Source organism: Salminus brasiliensis, chromosome 16 (assembly GCF_030463535.1).
Source record: "Salminus brasiliensis chromosome 16, fSalBra1.hap2, whole genome shotgun sequence".
Taxonomy (NCBI): Eukaryota; Metazoa; Chordata; class Actinopteri; order Characiformes; family Bryconidae; genus Salminus; species Salminus brasiliensis.
In genome coordinates, this window is record NC_132893.1 from 2,928,734 (window position 1) to 2,950,330 (window position 21,597).

The window sequence follows — 21,597 nt, forward strand, 5'->3', positions numbered from 1 at the left end:
GGTTTGTTCAGACAGTGACGATATGCCAGGAGGATGGTCTGGAAAAGAAATGTAAAAACCGAACAAAAACCTAAGGTGGCAATAATGAGTAGGTGGAGCCAGGGTGGAGCCAGGGTGGACCCAGGGTGGGGGCAGGGCATAACATTCATTATAGCACAGTTCCTTCTGACCTGGCAATGTGAGATTTATGGAAAGCTGAGCCTCACTCGTCTGTAACCTAGCAACGACCAGAAGTTGTGAAAACAGACTAATCCAACATGAAGAGTAAAAAGGAATAAAAAAAAATCACACACTGTAGGCGGAGCTTAGTACCAAATCTCGCATAATGCTGCTTTAATTGCTCAGTCTGCAAAATCATCAAGACGCTTTGATAATCCTCGTTAGTGTAGGGCCAGTGTCTCTGCTCGGGATGCTGAAGACTGGGGTTCGATTCCCTTACAGGGAGGGTGAATACAGGTGGGGTTGAGTCCGCTTTAGGGCTGGATTGAGGCTCGAATCCCACTGCTGCCCATCATGTTGGGGGGCAGCCATAGTCTAAGAGTTAGAGAAGCAGGCTTGGAATGGGATCGGTTTGAGGCCCCTAAACCCCCGACCGCTCCCGTAGTGCTGATGTGGCTTCCTAAGCGCTGGATATGACCTGAAATCAATATCACTATTAATTCTAATGCTTTCATCACTTTTCACCCTCATTGCGATTAACGGACGATTATCTGAGCTGCTGTTGCTGGAGAGTCTCAGACTGGACGGGGCGGAGTCACATAAAGGAAAATAAAGGAAATGCTCTGACACTGTGTGAGTGAGTGTGTGTGTGTGTGTATTTGCACAAACACTAATGGGGTGGTTATTACGGTTATTGGATCGTATCTGCAAATAAATAGAAATATAGAAATACACTGCTGAAGCTCTGCTCGTACCCGCAGTAGGGATCTACACGCTGTGAAAAGTCTCAGGAGGGCCAAGAGGTTACTTGGCGTTCTGCCCCAAGCTGACCCAATACCTGCGAAGAACTGGGAGGCGTAGCAGCAGCAGTGTGTGTGCGGACTGGTGGGATAAGACCTATAGATCCAGTGCTAAGCCTCTGTATACTGAGAGCTACTGGGATCTGACAGGCATGCAGAGAAGAGCAGGGTTTAAATAAAGACAGAGACAGAGAGAGAGAGAGAGAGATGATATGTGGTGTTGGAATGAATGCAAACAACATGGAGAGCTATAACCACACACACACACACACACACACACATACACACACATTCTCAACAGTACTCCAGAGGCAAAACCAGAATACAGAGACATTTCTTTTAAGCACCATTAGTCCAGGACCATAAAGTCATAGCAGTCAGGCATGCTTCACAGAGCTGCACGTCGTAGATCATCGCCCATTACTCCTGCCTTTATTCTGCAGAGTGCTGCCCATCATTTCATACTGCTGAACTTGGACGGGATTTCCGTGGAAAGGGGCCTGCAGCTGCAGGCTGTGTCTGATACTGGAGAGCAGATCCATCTGGTAATGAGTACGGAGCCGCTGGCCGCTGGCCCGCCGCCGTATCAATGGCCCGGGCTTCGGAGGAGAGAGCCATGCGGGGCAGGAGAGGCAGAGAAAAACACAGAGAGAGAGAGAGAGAGAGAGAGAGAGGAGCACTTACAATGCGATCCGGAGGAGGGGTGCTGCGGATGAAGCACTTGATCTGGCCCTTCTCGCCGTACAGAGCCTGCTGGGTCTGGGTGCTGGAGATAGTGGGAGGGCCTGAAAGCGTGCATGACAATCAGTCAGTCAGTCAGCCACTCCGCTGCTTCACCACACACCCCCACCGCCTATCACACGACACACACACTCACACACTCACGCCGCCACCACACTTGTCGCCTGCAGGGACACGCAAGGACAGAGTTAAACCCATTTCTGTGCTGTGCAGAGCCTGAAACCCCCGTACAGCACCATCACAACGTACCACCTGGCCCTTCAGGACTGACCGGGGACCCTGTGTAGGGTCACCAAATCCAGCCCTCATTCAGGGAAAAGACATCTAGAGGCAGAGTGGCAATGCAAGGGGACCAAGCACTGCCGCACAGTGAGCACAGTTAGTTAGTAGCTGCTCACCTAACAAAAGCTCAGAAGCTACGCCGGCTCGGTTCCTTTACAGGCTCACATGAAATAGGCAGCCTTAAGATTTAACGAAGATTTAACGCAATTTACTGTTCGTGTTATCAAGCCGGTCATATTGTAATACGGTCATATTGCCCAGCTCTACACTAGGGATGCACCGATCCGGCTTTTTCAGTTCCGATACATCGATTCCCTGACAGGGAGAGCGAATACAGGTGGGGTTGAGTCTGATTTAGGGCTGGATTAAGGCTCCAGTCTCTTTGGGAACGTGAGTTTAAATCCCACTGCTAGGTGGTTGCTAGGGTGTTGCTAGGTGGTTGCTATGCAGTTGCTTTACTGTTCCAAGTATTTGCTTTCATTTTCAGGTTCTGTAGGATTCCCAGCTGTTGCTATGGAGTTGTTGGACTGGATTGAGGCTCCAGTCTCTTTGGGAACGTGGGCTCGAATCCCACTGCTAGGTGGTTGCTAGGGTGTTGCTAGGTGGTTGCTATGCAGTTGCTTTACTGTTCCAAGTATTTGCTTTCATTTTTCCAGGTTCTGTAGGATTCCTGGCTGTTGCTATGGAGTTGTTGGACTGGACTGAGGCTCCAGTCTCTTTGGGAACGTGGGCTCGAATCCCACTGCTAGGTGGTTGCTAGGGTGTTGCTAGGTGGTTGCGATGCAGATGCTTTACTGTTCCAAGTATTTGCTTTCATTTTCAGGTTCTGTAGGATTCCCGGCTGTTGCTATGGAGTTGTTGGACTGGATTGAGGCTCCAGTCTCTTTAAGAACGTGGGTTTAAATCCCACTGCTGCCCATCATGTTGGGAGGCAGCCATAGCCTAGAGTTAGAGAAGCAGGCTTGGAATCGGATCAGTCTGATTCCCCTGGACTGGCAGGAGGCAGGATATCCGTATTGCCATATTGCCATATTGTCCAGTTCTAGACTAGGGATGCACCAATCCAGCTTGTTCAGTTCCGATACGATACGATACATAAAGTTGCATATTGGTCGATACCCGATACCAGTCCGATACCAGTCTGATACCATTGCTGAATTAATAAATCATATATCTCATCACGTGGGAGAGACTTAAGGCATCAGGATTGACTTAAACATTACTTTATATATTAGAACAAATTAACATAAATATAAATATATTAAATTGCCATTTGTTGTTTATTTATTATTATTAGTATTATTTATTTGTATCCAGAAAAGGGGTCAATTCACCACTTTGGATACAGTTTGGTTTCCGACCAAATATACGTAAGAAGTGCTGGTTGTTAAGAGGTTTCGCAGCCGTCCGTGCAGAATATATTCAGCGTCTTAAATAATAAATAAATCATATAATATTAGAAGCTAGCATAGTTAATTATATAGTAAGTACAGCGTGAGTAACTCCGAGGCGGTTGCTAGGGTGTTGCTAGGTGGTTGCTATGCAGTTGCTTTACTGTTCCAAGTATTTGCTTTCATTTTTCAGGTTCTGTTGGATTCCCAGCTGTTGCTATGGAGTTGGTGGACATTTGCCATGCACCATGCTCTATGTGGTTGCTACAGTCTTGATAAAAGCAGTTGCTATGGTATCCCAGGGCGGTCCTATATAACTCCTGTTCTGTTGCTATGGCGTCCCACATGGTTCAAGGGTGCCGGCTCATTTAAGCTATCAGGAAATACTAGTGTTCATATATAGGCACTGAATACTAAGTTATATCATATATACACTATGTGTCCAAATGTTTGTGGACACCCCTTCTAAATAAATGAGCTGATGATGGTGGTGCGCCATCTAATATTTTTGATGGGATGAGTTGTGGAGGTGATCATCAGCATCATCATTATCATCATCGTAATCATCCAACATCCTGACCATACTAACACTCTTGTTGCTGAATGCAATCAACGTCTCACAGCGATGCTCCTCCTCCAAAATTTAGTAGAAAGCCTTTCCGTCCTGGCCCACATCCTTCTATGCGTCCTTTACGTTGGCGTGTAGGCGTGAGGCAATACATCCACTAGGGGGCAGTTCAGAGTCCGTAGCAGTAGCAAACTTGGAGGCAGTGGAGGAGGAGGAGGAGGTCGGGATAATGCTGAGTTGGTGGTGTAAAGTGGAGGTGGAGTTCGTATGGCAGTGGTCAGGTTTCGCTGGAACTATTGGCTACACCGCCCCCTACGATTTGCAGCGGTACTGCTCTGTTCTGTCCGTATCCGTAAGTCTCCTCAAGTCCTGCTCAAATCCGGACAGAATGGACACAGACAGATACAGATGGAAGGCCCACTGCTGTACCGCTGTCCTCTCCCACACTCTGTGACTGCTCTTCTCCATCCTCCCCCTCTTAATTACGCATGGCTACAAACACTGGAACCGGTGGCGGAGGACGGGGAGGAGGGGGCCGTGATAGAATTCCACGGCTTTCCAGCAGCAGCCTATTCCAATAGAGTCCTCCGGGGGAGCCAAACGAATCTGACGTGGGATCGCGGCCGTAAATGAGCACTATAATTAGATGGCTTTATCTTACCGCCTCAGCCGAGGAAGCTGCTTCCAAACACGAGGGAGAGCGAGAGGGACAGTCGGTGAGGAATAGGGAAAGGAAGCTCATATGTCTTTGCAGAGGAGCCCAGTTGAGAGCTCGCTCTCGAGAGCTTGGTGTTGGAGGGGCCGATCTCATGGATCCAATTTGCGATGGATATAATCTGGAGTAGACTCCCTGTGCGTACGGCGGAAACCCAGCGAGAGATACCGCAGCAGTTTAGCCCCGCCCATTCTTGAAGAAATTATAAGAGGTGTTTCCTATGAGCAGTACAACATGTCAATATATTCAATTATTACTCAAGTCATCATAAAGTGGGTGGAGCCCTCTTTATGATATCCACCGCCTCCAACAGTGCTAGCTAGCTAATATGCTAACATTAATATGCTAACAACTGAACACCTGAATGTTGTTGGTTCTGATTTGGTCCTGGCGTTAAGCCGACTGATGTAGGGAAGACCCCGAGAGAACAAGGCCAGCTGTGCTTGTGGGACTTATTTACGTATGGCTGTGGCATCACCAGGGCCCAAAGATCAGTGTTTTTAATGAACGCTAAATATACAGATAATTAGCTGGTTATTATCGTTCCTCAGGAGCTTTACTCTGACTCTATATCGCTCAGTACTACATGGATGCTAACCCCCCACCCCCCCGTCATCTTCAGGGGCAGTGACCCACTAGAAGGGATGCTAATTACATGCTGTTTTTGCTCTGCTTCAGCGGGTGTGTGTTCATCCTTGGCGCTCCACTTTGAAAACAAAGCCATTGATCAGTTCTGAGGTTCTGCTGCCCATTCAAGCGGTTCCTTCAGCTCCTGCATTATTGGAGTCATTTAGCACAGTCACGCAAATTATCCTCCCTTACTGCACAAGTAAAGGAAAGCCAGTGTGGCTGTTTTTATTGTTTTCTCATCATCATCATTATTATTATTATTATTATTATTATTATTAAGTCCATAATCATATTTTCTTTGCATCCAGATAATCCCTCTAATTCAGGCTATTTAGGCATTAATGTGTCCCTCAGCCCCGGCTTAGAACGGCGCGAGATTCAGCACAAATATTTGATGAGGGTAACGTTTTTGCAAACGGCATCAGACACACTGAAGGAAGCGGCCTTTTCCGGAACTCCACGTCCCTTCAGAGTGAAGCCAGGCGGTCCCTCAAACGGCTGAGAGGGGAAAGCAGAGCAGATAAAGAATTCATAAAGCATTAAACCGACTTATTGCCTCGCCGAAGAGAGACTGTGTTATTGCAACGGCTCAAGGGGGTCAGGCCTTCCATCAAGACAGACAGAATACATGCCCCAGAAGCCCATTTTCCATTGATGGATCTGAGGTCGAATAAGCATAGCCAATAAAACTGGCCCGATAGCGAGGCGCAAGAAAAACAAAAATTCCATCTTCTCGATGGGAGCCTTGTTACTATTTGATGTGCTTGCGCGAGCCGGCCCGTCATTTTTATGATTACATCTCAGAAAGAGAAGCGCTCCTGAACACAGGGTTTAATCGATGCATTCAAATCAATTCAGTGACCTTGAGCGGTCCTCGAGGCGCATTACACAAGCGCTCAGAGCGAATCCTGTACGTGGATGTTGTTTATTGTAGTTTATTGTCTATTGATTGCGTGCGTAACTCAGTTGGCGGTGGTGCCCGCTAAATAAATCCCACATCAAAGTTGACGCTGTCTGGCAAGTAAGCTAAAGTAAAGGGACCGGAGGACTGCGCTTGGCCACCGTCGACCCAGAGCATCGCTGCTCGCTGCCAGATTGATGGCGGCTTGTCGTTTGTCGCTGTGTAGAATGTACACTCTAATTTTGTTGGGAACGCTGCTGAGCCTGGTCCGCTGAGAAGCACCCGTCTGGAGGGTCTTTCACTGAGGACTTCTCAGCTAGGCCAGTAGGAGAATTTTGGCTTCAGAGATCCCACCATCATTTCTGGACCTCAACCTTGGTCGATTACCAGAGTCTCAACAAAGTCTCACTGTAATTAGAAAAGAGGAGAAACCACTGCAACTGGATTCCACTGCCTTCTATTATAGGTGTCAGGAATATAAGGGAAGTCCTGAGCTAATCTACGGGATCAGGACCTGCTCTGATCCAGGCACGTTTTAATAAATCAGATATGGGTTATATTAATCCGAGTTTTCGGAACTGCTGCGTCAGCGGTTTCAAAAGCTACCGCCACACACTTCAAACCGGCGACCACCAACGTTTATTACATCTCGTTTGGCAAAGAGAGTAAGCCAAATGGACACGCCTCTGGTTAGAAAGGTCCTGTCCAGTGGCGGACCTTCAAACCCAGACTGAAGACCCTCCTCTTCTGAGAGTACTCAGTGTGTAGAGGATTGTATTTAGCAGAGTCTAAGATCAGAGGATCTCACGGATCAGATTTGCGATGGATATAATCTGGAGTAGTACAGAAGCGCTGGCTGACTCCCAGTGCGTACGGCGGGCACCCAGCGAGTGATATTGTAGCAGTTTAGCCCCGCCCATTCTTGAAGAAGTTATAAGGGGTGTTTCCTATGAGCAGTACAACAGTACAATGTCAATATATTCAGTTATTACTCAAATCATCATAAAGTGGGTGGAGCCCTAAGATGTTTATTACACCTGCTTTGGCAAATATATAATATATAATAATTAAATATAATAATAAATATAATAATACAATATAATTACTGTGGATCTTGGCCTCTCTCTCTCTCTCGTGTCTGGGAGCAGTATTACATTTAGTTCGTTCCCCTGCATTGTCTGATAGAGCTGCTACGGGAATGGGAGAACCATCAACCGTCCCACCATGTCGTAGAAGAACCCCCACCCTTCCTCATAACAGTCCACAGTGTCCCGGAGCAGGAGCGTCTAGATGAGAATCGGTTGTTTACAGGTTCAACGGTGATGTACATGTTGTGTGATTTTTTTAGCGCAGGAAAGTAAAATCAGGCCTGATCCGATCCCACTGGGGGCGCATTTTTGTGACCGGTGTGAACAGAATCCAGGTCAAAGCAGATCCAGATACTATCCGGATACAAAGCGCATGTTAGTGCCAGGTGTAAACTCATAGAGGGCTTATAGAGAGCTCTTAGAACAGTACAGTAATCCTTAACCACCATTTCAGCTTTAGGTGGTCTTACCGTTCACAGTGAGGGTGACCTCCTTCTCCCCGACTCCAACCCGGGGAACCACGGCCCGGCACACGTATTTCCCAGCGTCTTCCTGTTTCACCGCCTTCAGGGTCAGGGTGTTCTCGTTGCTCAGCACCTGGACACAAAAGCAACAGCTTGTGTGGGTCCCATGTTTGTCCTACACATCATTAGACGAGAATTCTACCTCCACACCTAGCTAATGGAAGTAGCTGGCAGATGCGCAGTGGACCTATGGAAGCTACAGAGAACTTGGTAAGTCTTAAGCGCGTTTAATTGCACGTAATGCTTTGTCTTGATTTAATCAGAGGGATCTGCAGCTGTTCCTACCACTCCGTGTCCACGCTTCATCCACACGATGGTGAGGGAGGGGTTTCCCGTCCATGCGCAGTTGAACACGGCGTCGGAGCTCAGATCCACCTGCAGTGACTGCGGTTCGGCCGCCAGACGAGGACCAACTGCAGCGAGAGCACCACACAAGACATGAGTCACTCACACTTCTGCAGGACACCTCCCCAGGAAGCCCTTTCCACATCAAAGGCTCATTATACAGTAACAGTGCAAAACCACTGGCTCATTCCGAACCACCAGGAGTTAACAGTGCTGTAACAGTTACAGTGTTGATAATACAGTTAATCCATAGCAGTGCAGACTGAAGCCCAGCTTTTACAGAGATGCCTTCAGCACCTTCAGAAGACTACTTCAGAAGATGGCGTTTGGAGGAGACCAGCAGCAGAGTGAAGGGGAGGAGCTAAACCACTGACTGTATATATGATCTATACTGTATATATGATATAAATGATCTTTATAGTCTAGGAGGGGGGCAAACCACTGACTGTATATATTATCTATACAGTCACTGGTGGGAGGAGCTAAACCACTGACTGAAAATATGATCTATATAGTCATTGGGTAAGGAGGTGAATCACAGACCATATATATGACCTATACAGTCACCAGGGGAGGTGCTACACCACTGACTATATATATGAACTATAGGGTCTCTGAGGGGAGGAGCTCAACCACTGACTGTACATATGATCTCTACGGTCTCTGAGGGGAGGAGCTAAACCACTGACTATATATTTGATCTATAGGGTCTCTGAGGGGACATCATCATCATCATCAGTGGGAAATAGTAGTAGTGGCCATTATAAAGCTAAAGAAGACCAAGTCTTAATGGCCATCAGCAAGTAGCATTGCTGTGAGGATTTGATTGCGTTCAGCAACAAGAGCATTACTGATGTCACCACCCCACCTCATCATCCCCAACTCCTCAACTCATCCCAGAAGTATTGGATGGAGCACCACCACCATCATTCGGGAGAATTCGGGAGAGTTCTACTGCTCCACATCTTCTCAATGCTGGGGGGGCTTTAGACCCCTCTAGCCCACGCCTGGCGTTAGGTAGCATGGTGCCAATAGGTTGATGTTTATTTATCTGCTCCAGAGAGAGTCCTATTCTATTGGCAGTACTTCTCTACAGATCTCTACTAGATGATGGGTGCAGCTTAAAGTAGCTGAATGCATTCATTAGAAGGGGTGTCCACAAACATTTGGACATTTGAAATCCAACTTCTGCCAGAAAAGAAAAGCTCAGTGGGACTGTTTACAGTACCCTGGCCACACACCACACTGAGGGGTGTACTGGTCCAAAACCTCAAAAGCCTATTGATGGAAGTGTGTGATGATTCCGGCCTACAGGGGGCGCCACCACGCTTCAGTGCAAACATGTCTCAACTGAAGGATGCTCACAGTAGACGTCCACGTTGCGGCTGATGTTGGTGCTTCCCAGGGCGTTGGTCACCTCGCAGGACACGGGCTCGGTGAAGAAGGAGTGATCCACCAGCACCTCGTAGCTGTCTCCCAGCACGTCTCTGATCACTGCGCCACCTTTCGCCCACCTAAGCGGCAACAAAAGAAGGCAGACAGAAAAGGGAAGACATTCGCTTTGGAAACATGACAGACTTTCTGAGAGCTGAAGCCTCTCTACACGTTCGGCATTGCTCTGTAGATGAAAGGCTCCGGGAAAGAAGATGCCTTTCTTTTTTCCTCGCAAGCAAATCATCGTGATCGTCTCTTGTTTGCATGTTGCTCTGAAATAACAAACGAAAGCAACGTTCCTGGTGCCTAATGTAATTTTCCGTACAAGGTTTGTAAGGGGTGCCTTTTCATTTCCTCACCGGCGCCGGTGCATGTCTTCTGGAGGAGAAGAATAAAAGAACACCCATTACGAGGATCTCTCGCGCGGTCTCCGCTATTTGTCCCACTTTGATGCTGCCGTCATTATGCAGAAATATAAACCGCAGTAAAACAGACCCTGACCGGCGAGGCCTGAGCTGCAGCCCTGAGCTGTAGCCCTGAGCTGTAGCCCTGATGGTGATGGGGAGGATCAGGCGAGTGGAGGAGCAACAAATGAGTCCTGCGTGAAGATGTTGAAATTAATCTGCTGAGATAAACACTGTCTCACCTCTCGAACGACAGACCACTCTTTCTACAGCAGTGTAGGTCCTGTGGGGGGAGGAGCATCTATCCAATCAAATCAAAGAGAAACACAATTGTATCGCCTACGCAAATTAGCTTTACGATTGCCACACCCGTAGGCCCGTCATGGTAATTACACTAAGGTTCAGTATATAGACCTGATCTCTATCTGATCTTAACCATTTCATCTGACCTCGATGTCCCATTGTGTTTACATCCGAGTCACCAATGCATCAGTAACGTCTCAGAGCGGCTCAGCGAGGGTCGAAAACCTGAACCCTGCCATTTTGCCATCAGCAGCCGGAGCCAGCTGTGGTACTGATGGTGCTCTCTGCCCTCATAACCCTCAACAAGCGATGTCGTCGGAGCTGAGGACCGACCTCTGAGCATGACGACTGCCCGGCGATGCTGCATCATCGCCAGTTAGACAAGAGGTGGTGGGGCTGGCTTTGCATGTATCCCAAGAGGGGTCAGGTGCATTGCTGATGTTGGAGGGGGAGGGGGGGCTACGAACAGGTGGGAACCCCTCCATACACACAACACACACTGTCTGATTAAAAATCTAATAATAACTAATAAGCTAAAAAGGTTATCAGAGTGTAACTGTGTTATTATTCTATTATTATTTGGTGTATAAAATTATTTAAAAAATCAATATTAACAGTAATAATTTAGGGGACTTTTTTGCCCCCAAAACCGCTACAAACAGAAGATGTCTGCTTGAGCATTCATTTTTGTTTGTCAATTATTTTATTAATTTTTTAATTTTTTAATTTGTTTAGTACCTCCATTTGACCCACCCGTTCATAACCCCCCAGCACCAACTACCAGAAGCCTGTACTGGCCAACATCGCTTCAAGAGTGAAGGGTGTCCAAAACCCAGCGACAGGATGTTGGGTGTCCCATCTGGGTGGAACTGAGACTGGAAACCAGTCGCAACACACCGAGCAGACCAGTTGGAGTGCCCATTCTAACATTAGCAACATTAGCAAGTATCTGGACTGGACACCAACTGTGGGAGGCACTGCATCACGGATCCACCTCACAAGTGGTCAGGAGTTAATCTGGTCAGGATCTGCTGGAATGGTCTTGTGGTCTTGTTTCCAGACACCACAGGACACCGACACAGGTCTGAGAGTGTGGTGAGTACTGGTGTTACACAGATTACACAGGACCGTCAGCATATTAGGCGGTCTCATCTTTGTCGAGGGGAGAGAAAGCGCCATCTACCCACCCGGAGAGAGGGCCTGGCAAATTGTGCTCTCTCTGGCTCCGGCTGCTGATGGCAAAGCGGTGCGGCTGGGGAGTTGAATTGCGCCCCCCCGGGGCCATAGTGGTAGCGCATTAGACGGCCGAGCCACTCACCTGAGCCATGATCAAGCCTTAATAAAGCACAGGTAGATTAGAGCTGACTATAAAATCAAAAGCAGCGACGACAAGGACGGCAAGGATTCACTTTCCTACTTCATCTCGTTAGGAAAATTCAATTTCATCATATCAACATAAGCTGTTTATGATATTATTGTGAACCTTCATATCAGGGGGGAAATGTGGCCAACCGATTACATGGATTGTTGACATCTGAATGCGTTGCTGCCTTGGTTTTTTTAATTGAATCCGACCCAGAGCAGTACGAGAAATTAGGGAGCATGCTTCCTGATAGCCGTATCCGCTTTTGAAGCGATTTCCTCGGCTTTCCGAAGACGCACTCGAACTACACAACTATGTAGGCCAAATTTTCGGGCGTCTTCTAACGGCAATAGGCTTCCCTCTGAAGAGCTCTGACAACTTGATCTCATGAGAGCAGAAAAGAGAAAAGGAGGAGAGTAAACACAGCTTCCTCTAAATCACTCAGTGCCCCACAGTGAGGGTGTCATTCAGCGCCGCAGCCAGTAAAGACGGGGACGAGCGCAGAAAGCTGGGTGACACGGCGAACGCTGGAATTCAAAATTCAATAAGCCTTTAGTCGGCTCGGGATCGCAGCAAAACAGCGCAAATGAACAGCATCGGGCGTCTGTCGTGCAGCCTTTCCAAAAACCCTGCTGAATTATTCAGCGCTGATTGTATCCCCACGCTTGGAGCGTGGTAACGAGACGTAACCGCCGCGGAGATCATTTGGCTTTTTAAGATATTGATGGCTGCTGTCTGTCGGCGCGTCTGCGCACGGGGGTAAAGAAAACGCCGGGTGGCACATGGCGTCTCCCCCGAGGACTCCCCTGACGCCAAAGCAAACAATCAGCTGAGGAGAGGCTGATGCCCACTGACGGCGTGCACTAAACCCACATGTTCGCATCAAACCCGCTGCTGCGCCCAGCCGAACGGCGCATGGCAGAGCTTTTTTCCATTAGATGCTTCGGAGGTGACAAACGAGGGAACGAGAGATGACAAATTTGCCTCGAAACAAAGCCTCCAACACCAACGCTGACAAGAAAGCCCTGGAGGGATCTAAAGCATACTTTCACTCGCCGGGAAAACATCGAACGCGCCTGACTCACCTTCCACCCGTGGCCCACTTTCACCCCTCTACCTGCCTGAGAACAGGGCCCAGATGATGCATCGGTTGGCTGACGATATTGAAGACACGTCACACAGATTTATATACAGCATTATTAGGGGACATATTTAGCAGATACACTGATCAGCCAAAACATTAAGACCAGGAGGTGCTCACACAGCATCTCCTAATACTTCCATAACTGTTTGGCTCTTTAGTCTGGCACTGTAACTGCAAGGCTAACGTAGCACTAGCTAACTTACCAAAGCCACAGTTCATCTGTTAGCACGGTGTTAGGCGTGAACCACACTCGTCTCAAACCACGCCAAAGGAGGCCATTGTATAACTGCTAGCACTATGCTAACTATGCTCCGAGGAGCGGAGGGCTGAGACGTATGTCAAGGGCTGAGACGTCTGTTAAGGCGCCGACTGGGTTGATACTGTTGCATGCAGGAGAACGGTCCCTTTTGCAAGCGCCATGACGTCTGGATCAGAGCATCTCCAAGACAGCAAGCTCCTGGTCAACTGTGGGGGGTCACTACTGAATGGCACGTCTGAGGATGGACAAATCAAGACAAGACAACCATGTATACCATTTGTGACTGACACAGATGTCAGAGCCTGGGTATCGAACCCACAACCTTGTCATCAATAGCCCGGAGCTCTAACCACTGCTGAGCCACCACTGTCCAAAACCCAGCTACAGGATGTTGGGTGTCCCATCTGGGTGGAACTGAGACTGGAAACCAGTCGCAACACACTGAGCAGACCAGTTGGAGTGGCCATTCTAACGTTAGGAACATTAGCAAGTATCTGGACTGGACACCAACTGTGGGAGGCACTGCATCACGGATACACCTCACAAGTGGTCAGGAGGTAATCTGGTCAGGATCTGCTGGAATGGTCTTGTGGTCTTGTTTCCAGAAACCACAGGACACCGTCCCAGGTCTGAGGACCATCAGCATATTACGTCGTCTCATCTTTGTCGAGTGGAGAGAGAGCGCCATCTACCCGCCTGGAGAAAGGGCACGGCAAATTGTGCTCTCTCTGACTCCGGCCGCTGATGGCAAAGCGGTACGGCTCGGGAGTTGAATTGCAAGGTAGCGGATTAGATGGCTGAGCCTCTCAGAGCCAAGATCGAGCCTTAACAAAGCGGAGAAGGTAGGTTAGAGCTGGGCTTTTAACTGACTATACAATCAAAAGCAGTGACGGCAAACTCCAGCCACTGCCAGAAAATAAAAGCTTAAAGGGAAAATGCTGAAAGTGCTGCTGCTGTGGGGCTGTTTACACTGCCACGCCTACCTTACCGTGGGTTATACTGGTCCGACACGGCCACACCGTCACATATGACAACTATGAAAACTGTCAGTCAGTAAAAAAGTAAATCTACTGCATTCTTCTTGATCATACCGCAGTGTACAGGCCAATCGTACCAGTGACCTCAATGAGTTTGGGGTTTTTTAACATCAGTACTGGTCATCAGTCTGGTTAAATCTCCTTAAAAATGAAAAGAGAAATATCCTTTACTAAACTCTGCCCTATTCTTCCCTCAAAACGTCGGATTATACACAAAAGGTTCGACTGTTATTATCCTCTCTATTCGCCTTGGCTTCGCTGCCCTATTTGCCATTTATTGAGTCCGGCTTTCGTATTGAAAGAAGCTTTCATTGCGAGGTACGGGACCAAGGTTAAACCTCGAAGAAAGGCCAAACTTTCTGTGCTGAAAGTAAAAAAAGAAAGTCTTAGCAAAGCGCTTTTGTGTCCTGCGCTACATCACAATTTCATACGGTGTTTCTCGCTCTCTCGGACGGCGGCCAGGTTCTACAACTGAATCCACTTCGCCCTCATCATGAACCTAATCTAATCCCCTGCCTACTCGCATTCGGCTCCGCATGAAACCTCCGGAAAACCGCACCGCGACCCCGGCCGGCGCAGCGAAGAGGACAACATGGCTTTTTTCCACAGCCGGGCAAAATGGTCACTAAGGCCGCGTCGTACCGTCCCGCTAGACCGGCGGTATCAGGACCAGGAGGTGCTCACACAGCATCTCCTAATACTACCATAACTGTTACATAACGGTTCTTTAGTCTGGCACTACAACTGCAAGGCTAACGTAGCACTAGCTGACGCTAGCGAACTTAGCCTCACGAAGATAACACTAGCTTGCCCTAAGCAATCCCGTCTGTGCTAACGCCGCGGTACAGATGCCGGGTAGTGATGTGATGTAGGTCAAGCCTGGTACCCGGTGTGGACGTTGGACGAGGCCTGTATCCGACTCCAGTATGCTAACATTAATGACGCTACGGTGCGCTAAAGCTTGAAGAGGCTAAACTGGAGAGCGATAGATAGATACCGAAAGATCCTCCATTTTTTACTGGAAATATAAAGACCCGGATCTCGCAGCCAATCAGCATCAGATCCATATGTCAATGTGTTAAGGATGCTTCTGAGGCCCGTTCGGTAGTTAGCCAGCGCTAGCCTAGCCTCTGTGCTAGGAACTGTTCGGCCCTGCAGTGGAAAAGCAGCCAATTATTCCTTCTAATCAGGATAATACAGCGCTAATCTGTTTCTAAACAGGCCAGTGATTGGTTTAGCTCTGACAGTTTCCTCACGCGAGAGGCAAAATGTGGGACGCTGCACTGCGCCGCGTCTCGGAGAACGCTCGTCTCTTAAGCGAATTCAAATATTCATGTAAACAAAAAATGTGCATGAATATGATATTGGGGAGGGAACAAAATCCTTCCTCTTGTTTTTTCGCTTCCACCGTCTAATCCCCTTTGAACATGGGTATAATGCCCCTGAGGCATTCCTCCTGCCATCAATAATTAATTTTTTCTTATTGTCATAATTAAACGGAGGGAGTCAGTTATTATTAACACTGCGCTTCTGCGGCATGAGAATTACTCCGGCGTGTGCTCCGAAACAGCAGAGAGAGAGAGAGAGAGCAAGAGAGAGAGCGCGAGAGAGAGAGAGTCGTCTCCACTGACGGCTCTATGATATCACATCTCGGCAAAGTGACTTTCTCTGCTGTGTACCACCAGCGGCTACTCATCTGCAGTCCTGCTGCAGATGAGGAGGAAGCGCAGGGCAAACGCGGGAGCCTGGCAGGGTTGGAAGGGGCTTGTGACTCGCGGTTGTGATTGGTGGGCATGTCCCCGGCCCGGGCAGTCGGCCCTGATGTGCGACAGGCCCCTTTCGCCTCTCGGCCATTAATAATCAATGGGCTCGCAGCTGTGGATTCAGGTGAGTTTGACTCGGATCAAAAGTGAAACCTTCCCAGTCCCAGCGTGCCTGCTTATGATGAGCGAGCCAGACACCACACACACACACACACACACAAGCAGAGGATAAGACATGTACAAATCAATAACACACACTGATATAAAAAGAGAGAGATCAAGAGAGAGAAGTAAGAAAAAAAAACAGAAAAGGAGAGAGAGAGGAAAGTGAAAGCGCACGAGAGGAGGATAAAAAAAAGAGAGAGAGAAATATGGGGAGAGAGAGAAGGACAAAAAAAGAAAAAGAGAGAAGTAAGAAAGAAAAACCGGGACAGAAAAGGAGAGAGAGAGAAAATAAAACATAAGTGAAAAAGAGAGGAAAGCGAAAGTGCGCGAGAGGAGGATAAAAAAAGAGAGAGAGAGAAACATGGGAAGAGAGAGAAGGACAAAAAAAGGGTCGAGTGATCAGTGTGTGTGTGTGTGTGTGTGTGTGTGTGTGTGTGTACACACCTGTAATGAGTGACCGGTGGATTGGCCTTGGCGGAACAGTGGAATCTGACCAGATTTCCTTCCAGTATCGGCTGCGGCTCCACAGAGAGGTTCACCAGAGGCAGATCTGCATCAGACACAGAGACCTGGTCAGCTTCAACACACACACTCATACACACACACACACACTCTTAGCCTGCTCTCACACCACACGTCGTCTAATGAAAGATTCATCAGAAATGTTCTTTGGAGATAAAAGAACAAAAGCAAACAAACAATGAAGTGCGAGAGCGAGCGTGAGCGCGAGAGCAAGAGAGAGCGCGAGAGCCTGAAAAAAGGGCTGATAATGAATTTGCTGTGTAATGGGAGCTACGTTGCATTAAGATTAATTGGACGGGTGGCTTGCCTGCTAATTGCTGAATTAGAATTTAAATAACTTTTAAAATTGCGGGTGATTAAAGAGAGTGCTTGTTGAAGTAACAAACACATTGATTACACAAATTAAACAAACAGCGTCCAAATTCACCTCCAGCGAGCCAGATCCTCACCGCCGTCCCTTTTATTGAAGTGTTTTTCAGCCGATTTCATTCAAACACAGCTGAATAAACCAGACCATACGTCAATTATGCTGCGCACGGAATATCTAGGAGGGTGTGGAAAACAGATGAATGCGGCGCAATGCCTCTATAAATCTCTCCGAGCGCTTCTGAAGTCTAATAAAGCTGTCAAACGCAGGAAAACCCGCTGAAAGGCACCCGAGCACTTTTTTTTTTTTAGCTTGGTGCCAGCGTGCCATGCTGCTGCTGACATACGAGCCGATCCGTCTAGACGCCAAACGGGCTGACTTTGTGTTGGGGAACCTAGACCACAACCACGTCTGCTTATAGAGAAAAGTGAACGTGGCACAGGACTCCAACTGGACCAAGGTATACAGTCCCCCCCTCCTCCCGCCCAATAGGCATTGTGGAGCTAAAGGTGTTCTCTGGAATAATGATGGTGGTGGAGCTCCATCCAGTACTTTTGGGATGAGTGATGATCAACATTCAACATCCTGACCTCACTAAACTCGAAGCTCTCATCACTGAATGCAATCAAATCCTCACTCCTAAGTCTAATACAGAGTCTTGGTCCCTGGACAGCAGAGACAGGTACTCCAACAAAAGCAGAATCAGCTCTCTTTAATTTCAGAAGAAACGATGAATGAGCCGGCGTCCCAATACTTTTGTCCACATAATTCTTGAATTCAGGTTATGCTGCCTGCTGCGCTCTCCAGGTGGGTAGATGGCGCTGCTCCCCCCAAAAAAAACACACACACACATCACCTCAGTGTAATAATGGCCCCATAGATGACGTTGGTGAGCCGATGGCGCTTTCCTCCACTCTTAGGTCAGAACACTCTTTCTAGAACTATGTGGACAAAAGTATTGGGACGCCGGCTCATCCATCGTTTCTTCTGAAATTAAGGGTATTAAAGAGAGCTGATTCTGCTTTTGCTGGAGTGCCTGTCCAGGTTACTGTCCAGGGACCAAGACTCTGTACTAGACTTAGGAGTGAGGATTTGATTGCATTCGGTGACGAGAGCTTAGAGTTTAGTGAGGTCAGGATGTTGGATGTTGATCATTACTCATCCCAAAAGTACTGGATGGAGCTCCACCATCATTCCAGAGAACACCTTTAGGCGGGGGGGTTATACCCCTCTAGCCTACGCCTGGCATTAGGCATTGGCATGGTGCCAACAGGTTCATGTTTGTAGAGTCCTATTCTACTTCAGGTCAGTAACACAGGGACGAGACTCCGCTCTCCTTCTGTAGCTCGAATGAGGGGAGTTCTGGACAGGCATAGGACATCTGGACATCAGCAGGCTGCTCCTCCACACTGGCCTTCATTTCGGAGTTACAGCCTGAGCGGCCCCTGAAGTGTCCCCTCCGGTCTCCAGCTGCCTTTCAGAGCTAATACACCATCAGAAGGAGAGCCAGAGGTACACGCTGTCCCCTATTCTCCGGGCACTGCTGGCAACACAGCTCCTGTGAATGAGAGAAGCCCCCTCGTTTGAACTCGAAATGAGGCGAGGTATTCAGAGTCGAGTCCGTAGGTGTTTGGAAGGAAACATTGATTGGTAAGAAAGGAGCGAGGAGGAGGAGGAAGAGGGGGGAAACAAATGCTTTAGAATTTAGTCTAAACGTGCTCACGGTGAGAGAGCCTTTAGAACGACCTCCAGCTGGAAGACGTCTCTTTCAAACCAAAGAGGATCTTTAAATCGACCGAAAGCAAAAAGACCCTTTTTTTTCTTTGTTGCGAAAGTTACAAAAGCTGTACGGAAAATCTGTCAGCTGAGAAAACTGAGACATTCCTTGCTTCTGTTGTTTTTACTGCTTTCCAATTATTGCGAGCCTGATAGAAGATAGCCGGTGTCCTGACAGCAAACTAATTTGCAGCTTGAGTCAATATTTGCTTGTGAAACTTTAGCACTAACGCGCTGTGCATGCTGCAAAGTTACAAATTGCATTCGCAATCGCAAGCGCCAACAAAAGCTGGTGTAATTCGAGATCAACTGTTGCCGGTTCGTAGAACCAACCAGAGGAAACTGCTTGGGAAGCTGTGAAGGGACCCTTCCTAAGCATATTCAGCATATAAAAGCACTGCAAGCTTTTGTACCTGCTTGAAATTCACGATGCGTCCAAATATTTATGGACACCCTTTCTAACGAATGCATTCAGCTACTTTAAGTTGCTGAAGAAACAGATGTGCAAATGCACATATTCATACAGCCTGTCTAGTCCCTGTAGAGAAGTACTGCCAATAGAATAGGACCCTCTGGAGCTGATGACTCTGATGAACCTATATTGGCACCATGCTGCCTAATAATGCCAGGTGTGGGCTAGCATTGAGCTGTGGACGGGTGGAGCTAGCTGTGTTCTCTGGAATGATGGATGATGCTCCTTCCAGTACTTTTGGGACGATGAGGTGGGGTGGGGATCATCATCCAACATCCTGACCTCACTAACACTCTTGTCGCTGAATGCAATAAAATCCTCACAGCAATGCTCACTCCAGAATCTAGTAGAAAAGCAAGCAGCAGCACCAGAGTTTATACAGTATGCAGGAATATGGGCTCACTGGTCAGTGCTGCCCTTTTATTTCTGCTGTAACTGATAATTGATGGTTTGGAAGGTGTGTATGACATAATTAATACCTATTAATAAACACACTGAACCATTTATGAACCTGTATATTATACCTGGGGTCGTTCTAAAACAGTGAAGCTGGCAGTTGTATGTAAAGATACTGTATGAGAATTTCTTGATCTTGACTTCTCCAGGTGACCCATTCTCTTCAGGAAGAGGAATATTTAATAGTAATGGGTCGTCAAGTCCAAGGATCTCTCCCTCATTTGTGCTGAATAAGGAGTCTACTTGCACGAGCTGTGAGGCAGGTGACCTGCATCTTAACCCGTTACCCTTATTACAGACTTCACGTCCTTGATAAGCTTGGATTTCAGTGTATTTGGCCTTCAGCAGTCAGGCTAAAGTCTATACAGGCTATACTCTATGTAGCATCATAGTCCATTCTTGTATACACAAACAAACACACACACACACACATATATATACAGAAGAATTTCTAAAATCTGACTTTAGTTATTTATTATTATTCAGGTTTAGGGTCAGAGTGTCTTCACCCAGCGCTCCGGGGTCGGATGGGTCTTGTTGTAGAGAGTGCTGAGGCTGTTCTATGAAAGCGAAAACGCTAGACCATCATGAATCCCCAAAATAAAAGTGTTGCCACAGACCTTCCCCAAATAAACCTTCGGAGTACAGCTAGTTAAGTGTATTCCAGCCCTGCTATAGACTCTCCCCTGTTTTCCACGCTCCTGAAAGCACAGCAGGCGCCTCGGCCTTCTCCCAAAGCTCTGATTGTGATTAGGGGCCGATGGAACAGCAGCCACCCATGGGTCCGGTTTCTCATTAACAATCAACTGCCTTCAGTCGCGCGGAATCCATTCGTACCTGAGACAGATGTTTCATTCGCAGTGCCTGACGGGGAGGGGGTTCATCATCTGAAAACACACCTGTAGGCCTTCTGAATTAGACATTACAAACTGTGATGTGTACTGGGAGTGATGGTAATGGAAAGCAATAACTATAATAACATGTGCTGAGGGACAAAATAGGGAAAGCAGCAGCAGCGGCTATAGAGCCGACATTGATTCGTGTCCCCAAGATGTTTATACACTTTGAATGAATTTTCCTCTACAGTAAGAGAAACGAAATTGGTGTGTGTTGGGGGTGTGGGGGTCTGTGTGGGGTGTGGGGGGTATGAGAAATCTAATATCCAAACGCACAATACAAATCATGTTTTGTTTTAGATTAACTCCAGCTTCTCTCCCCCCCACCTCTAGATGTGAAGCCCCTCATAAAGCTCTCAGGCCCTACAGACGGGTTGGCTGTACGGCTGCATGGCTTTCCTGTGCTACATCACTTGGCTATGCTGTGCCTACACACTTTCATTAGGAGTTGGATCAGAGTCAGGAAGCGTTAACACACCCATTAACACACAGACTGTAGCTCATCAGCAGAAACACACCACCCTACATGACCACTCTCTTAACACTGACCCCAGTCAACACCACCACGCTGAAGCACTAACGAACTCTACAGCTGCATGTAGGTCCGCACCCCTTCATTCAGGTTCTTGGTGGTTAATTAAGGCCGAACACTGGGGGGGTCCGACATGGCTTGGCTTTTTTTTTGTGGTTAAGACATTTTCACTATACACAATGCGCTATTTGGACAAAAGTATTGGGACACCTGCTTATTCATTGTTTCTTCTGAAATCAAGGCTGTTGGAGTAACTCTCTCTATTGTACAGGGAAGAAAACAGGCTTTCTGTGAGGATTTGATTGCATTCAGCGTTAGCCGTTACCCTTATTACAGACTTCACGTCCTTGATAAGCTTGGATTTCAGTGTATTTGGCCTTCAGCAGTCAGGCTAAGGTGCTATGCTCTATGTAGCATCATAGTCCATTCATGTATACACAAACATAAACGTGTATATATACACACACACACACATATATATACACACACGCATATATATATATATATATATATATATATATATATATACACACACACACACATACATGTACACACACAAA

The 21,597-nt window shown here is 47.6% G+C and overlaps 1 protein-coding gene across 1 annotated transcript in view; it reads right to left on the minus strand.

Annotated features, from left to right (window-relative positions):
- Window positions 1-21,597, minus strand: part of kirrel3a (kirre like nephrin family adhesion molecule 3a) — a 194,297-nt gene that overhangs the window by 13,471 nt on the left and 159,229 nt on the right. Inside the window, exons 6-10 of the mRNA XM_072659119.1 lie at window positions 16,461-16,566; window positions 9,510-9,658; window positions 8,085-8,212; window positions 7,746-7,872; window positions 1,644-1,744 (exon numbers count right to left, since the gene is read on the minus strand). Of these exons, the coding sequence (XP_072515220.1) occupies window positions 1,644-1,744; window positions 7,746-7,872; window positions 8,085-8,212; window positions 9,510-9,658; window positions 16,461-16,566 (611 nt within the window). The remainder of the gene's footprint in view (window positions 1-1,643; window positions 1,745-7,745; window positions 7,873-8,084; window positions 8,213-9,509; window positions 9,659-16,460; window positions 16,567-21,597) is intronic.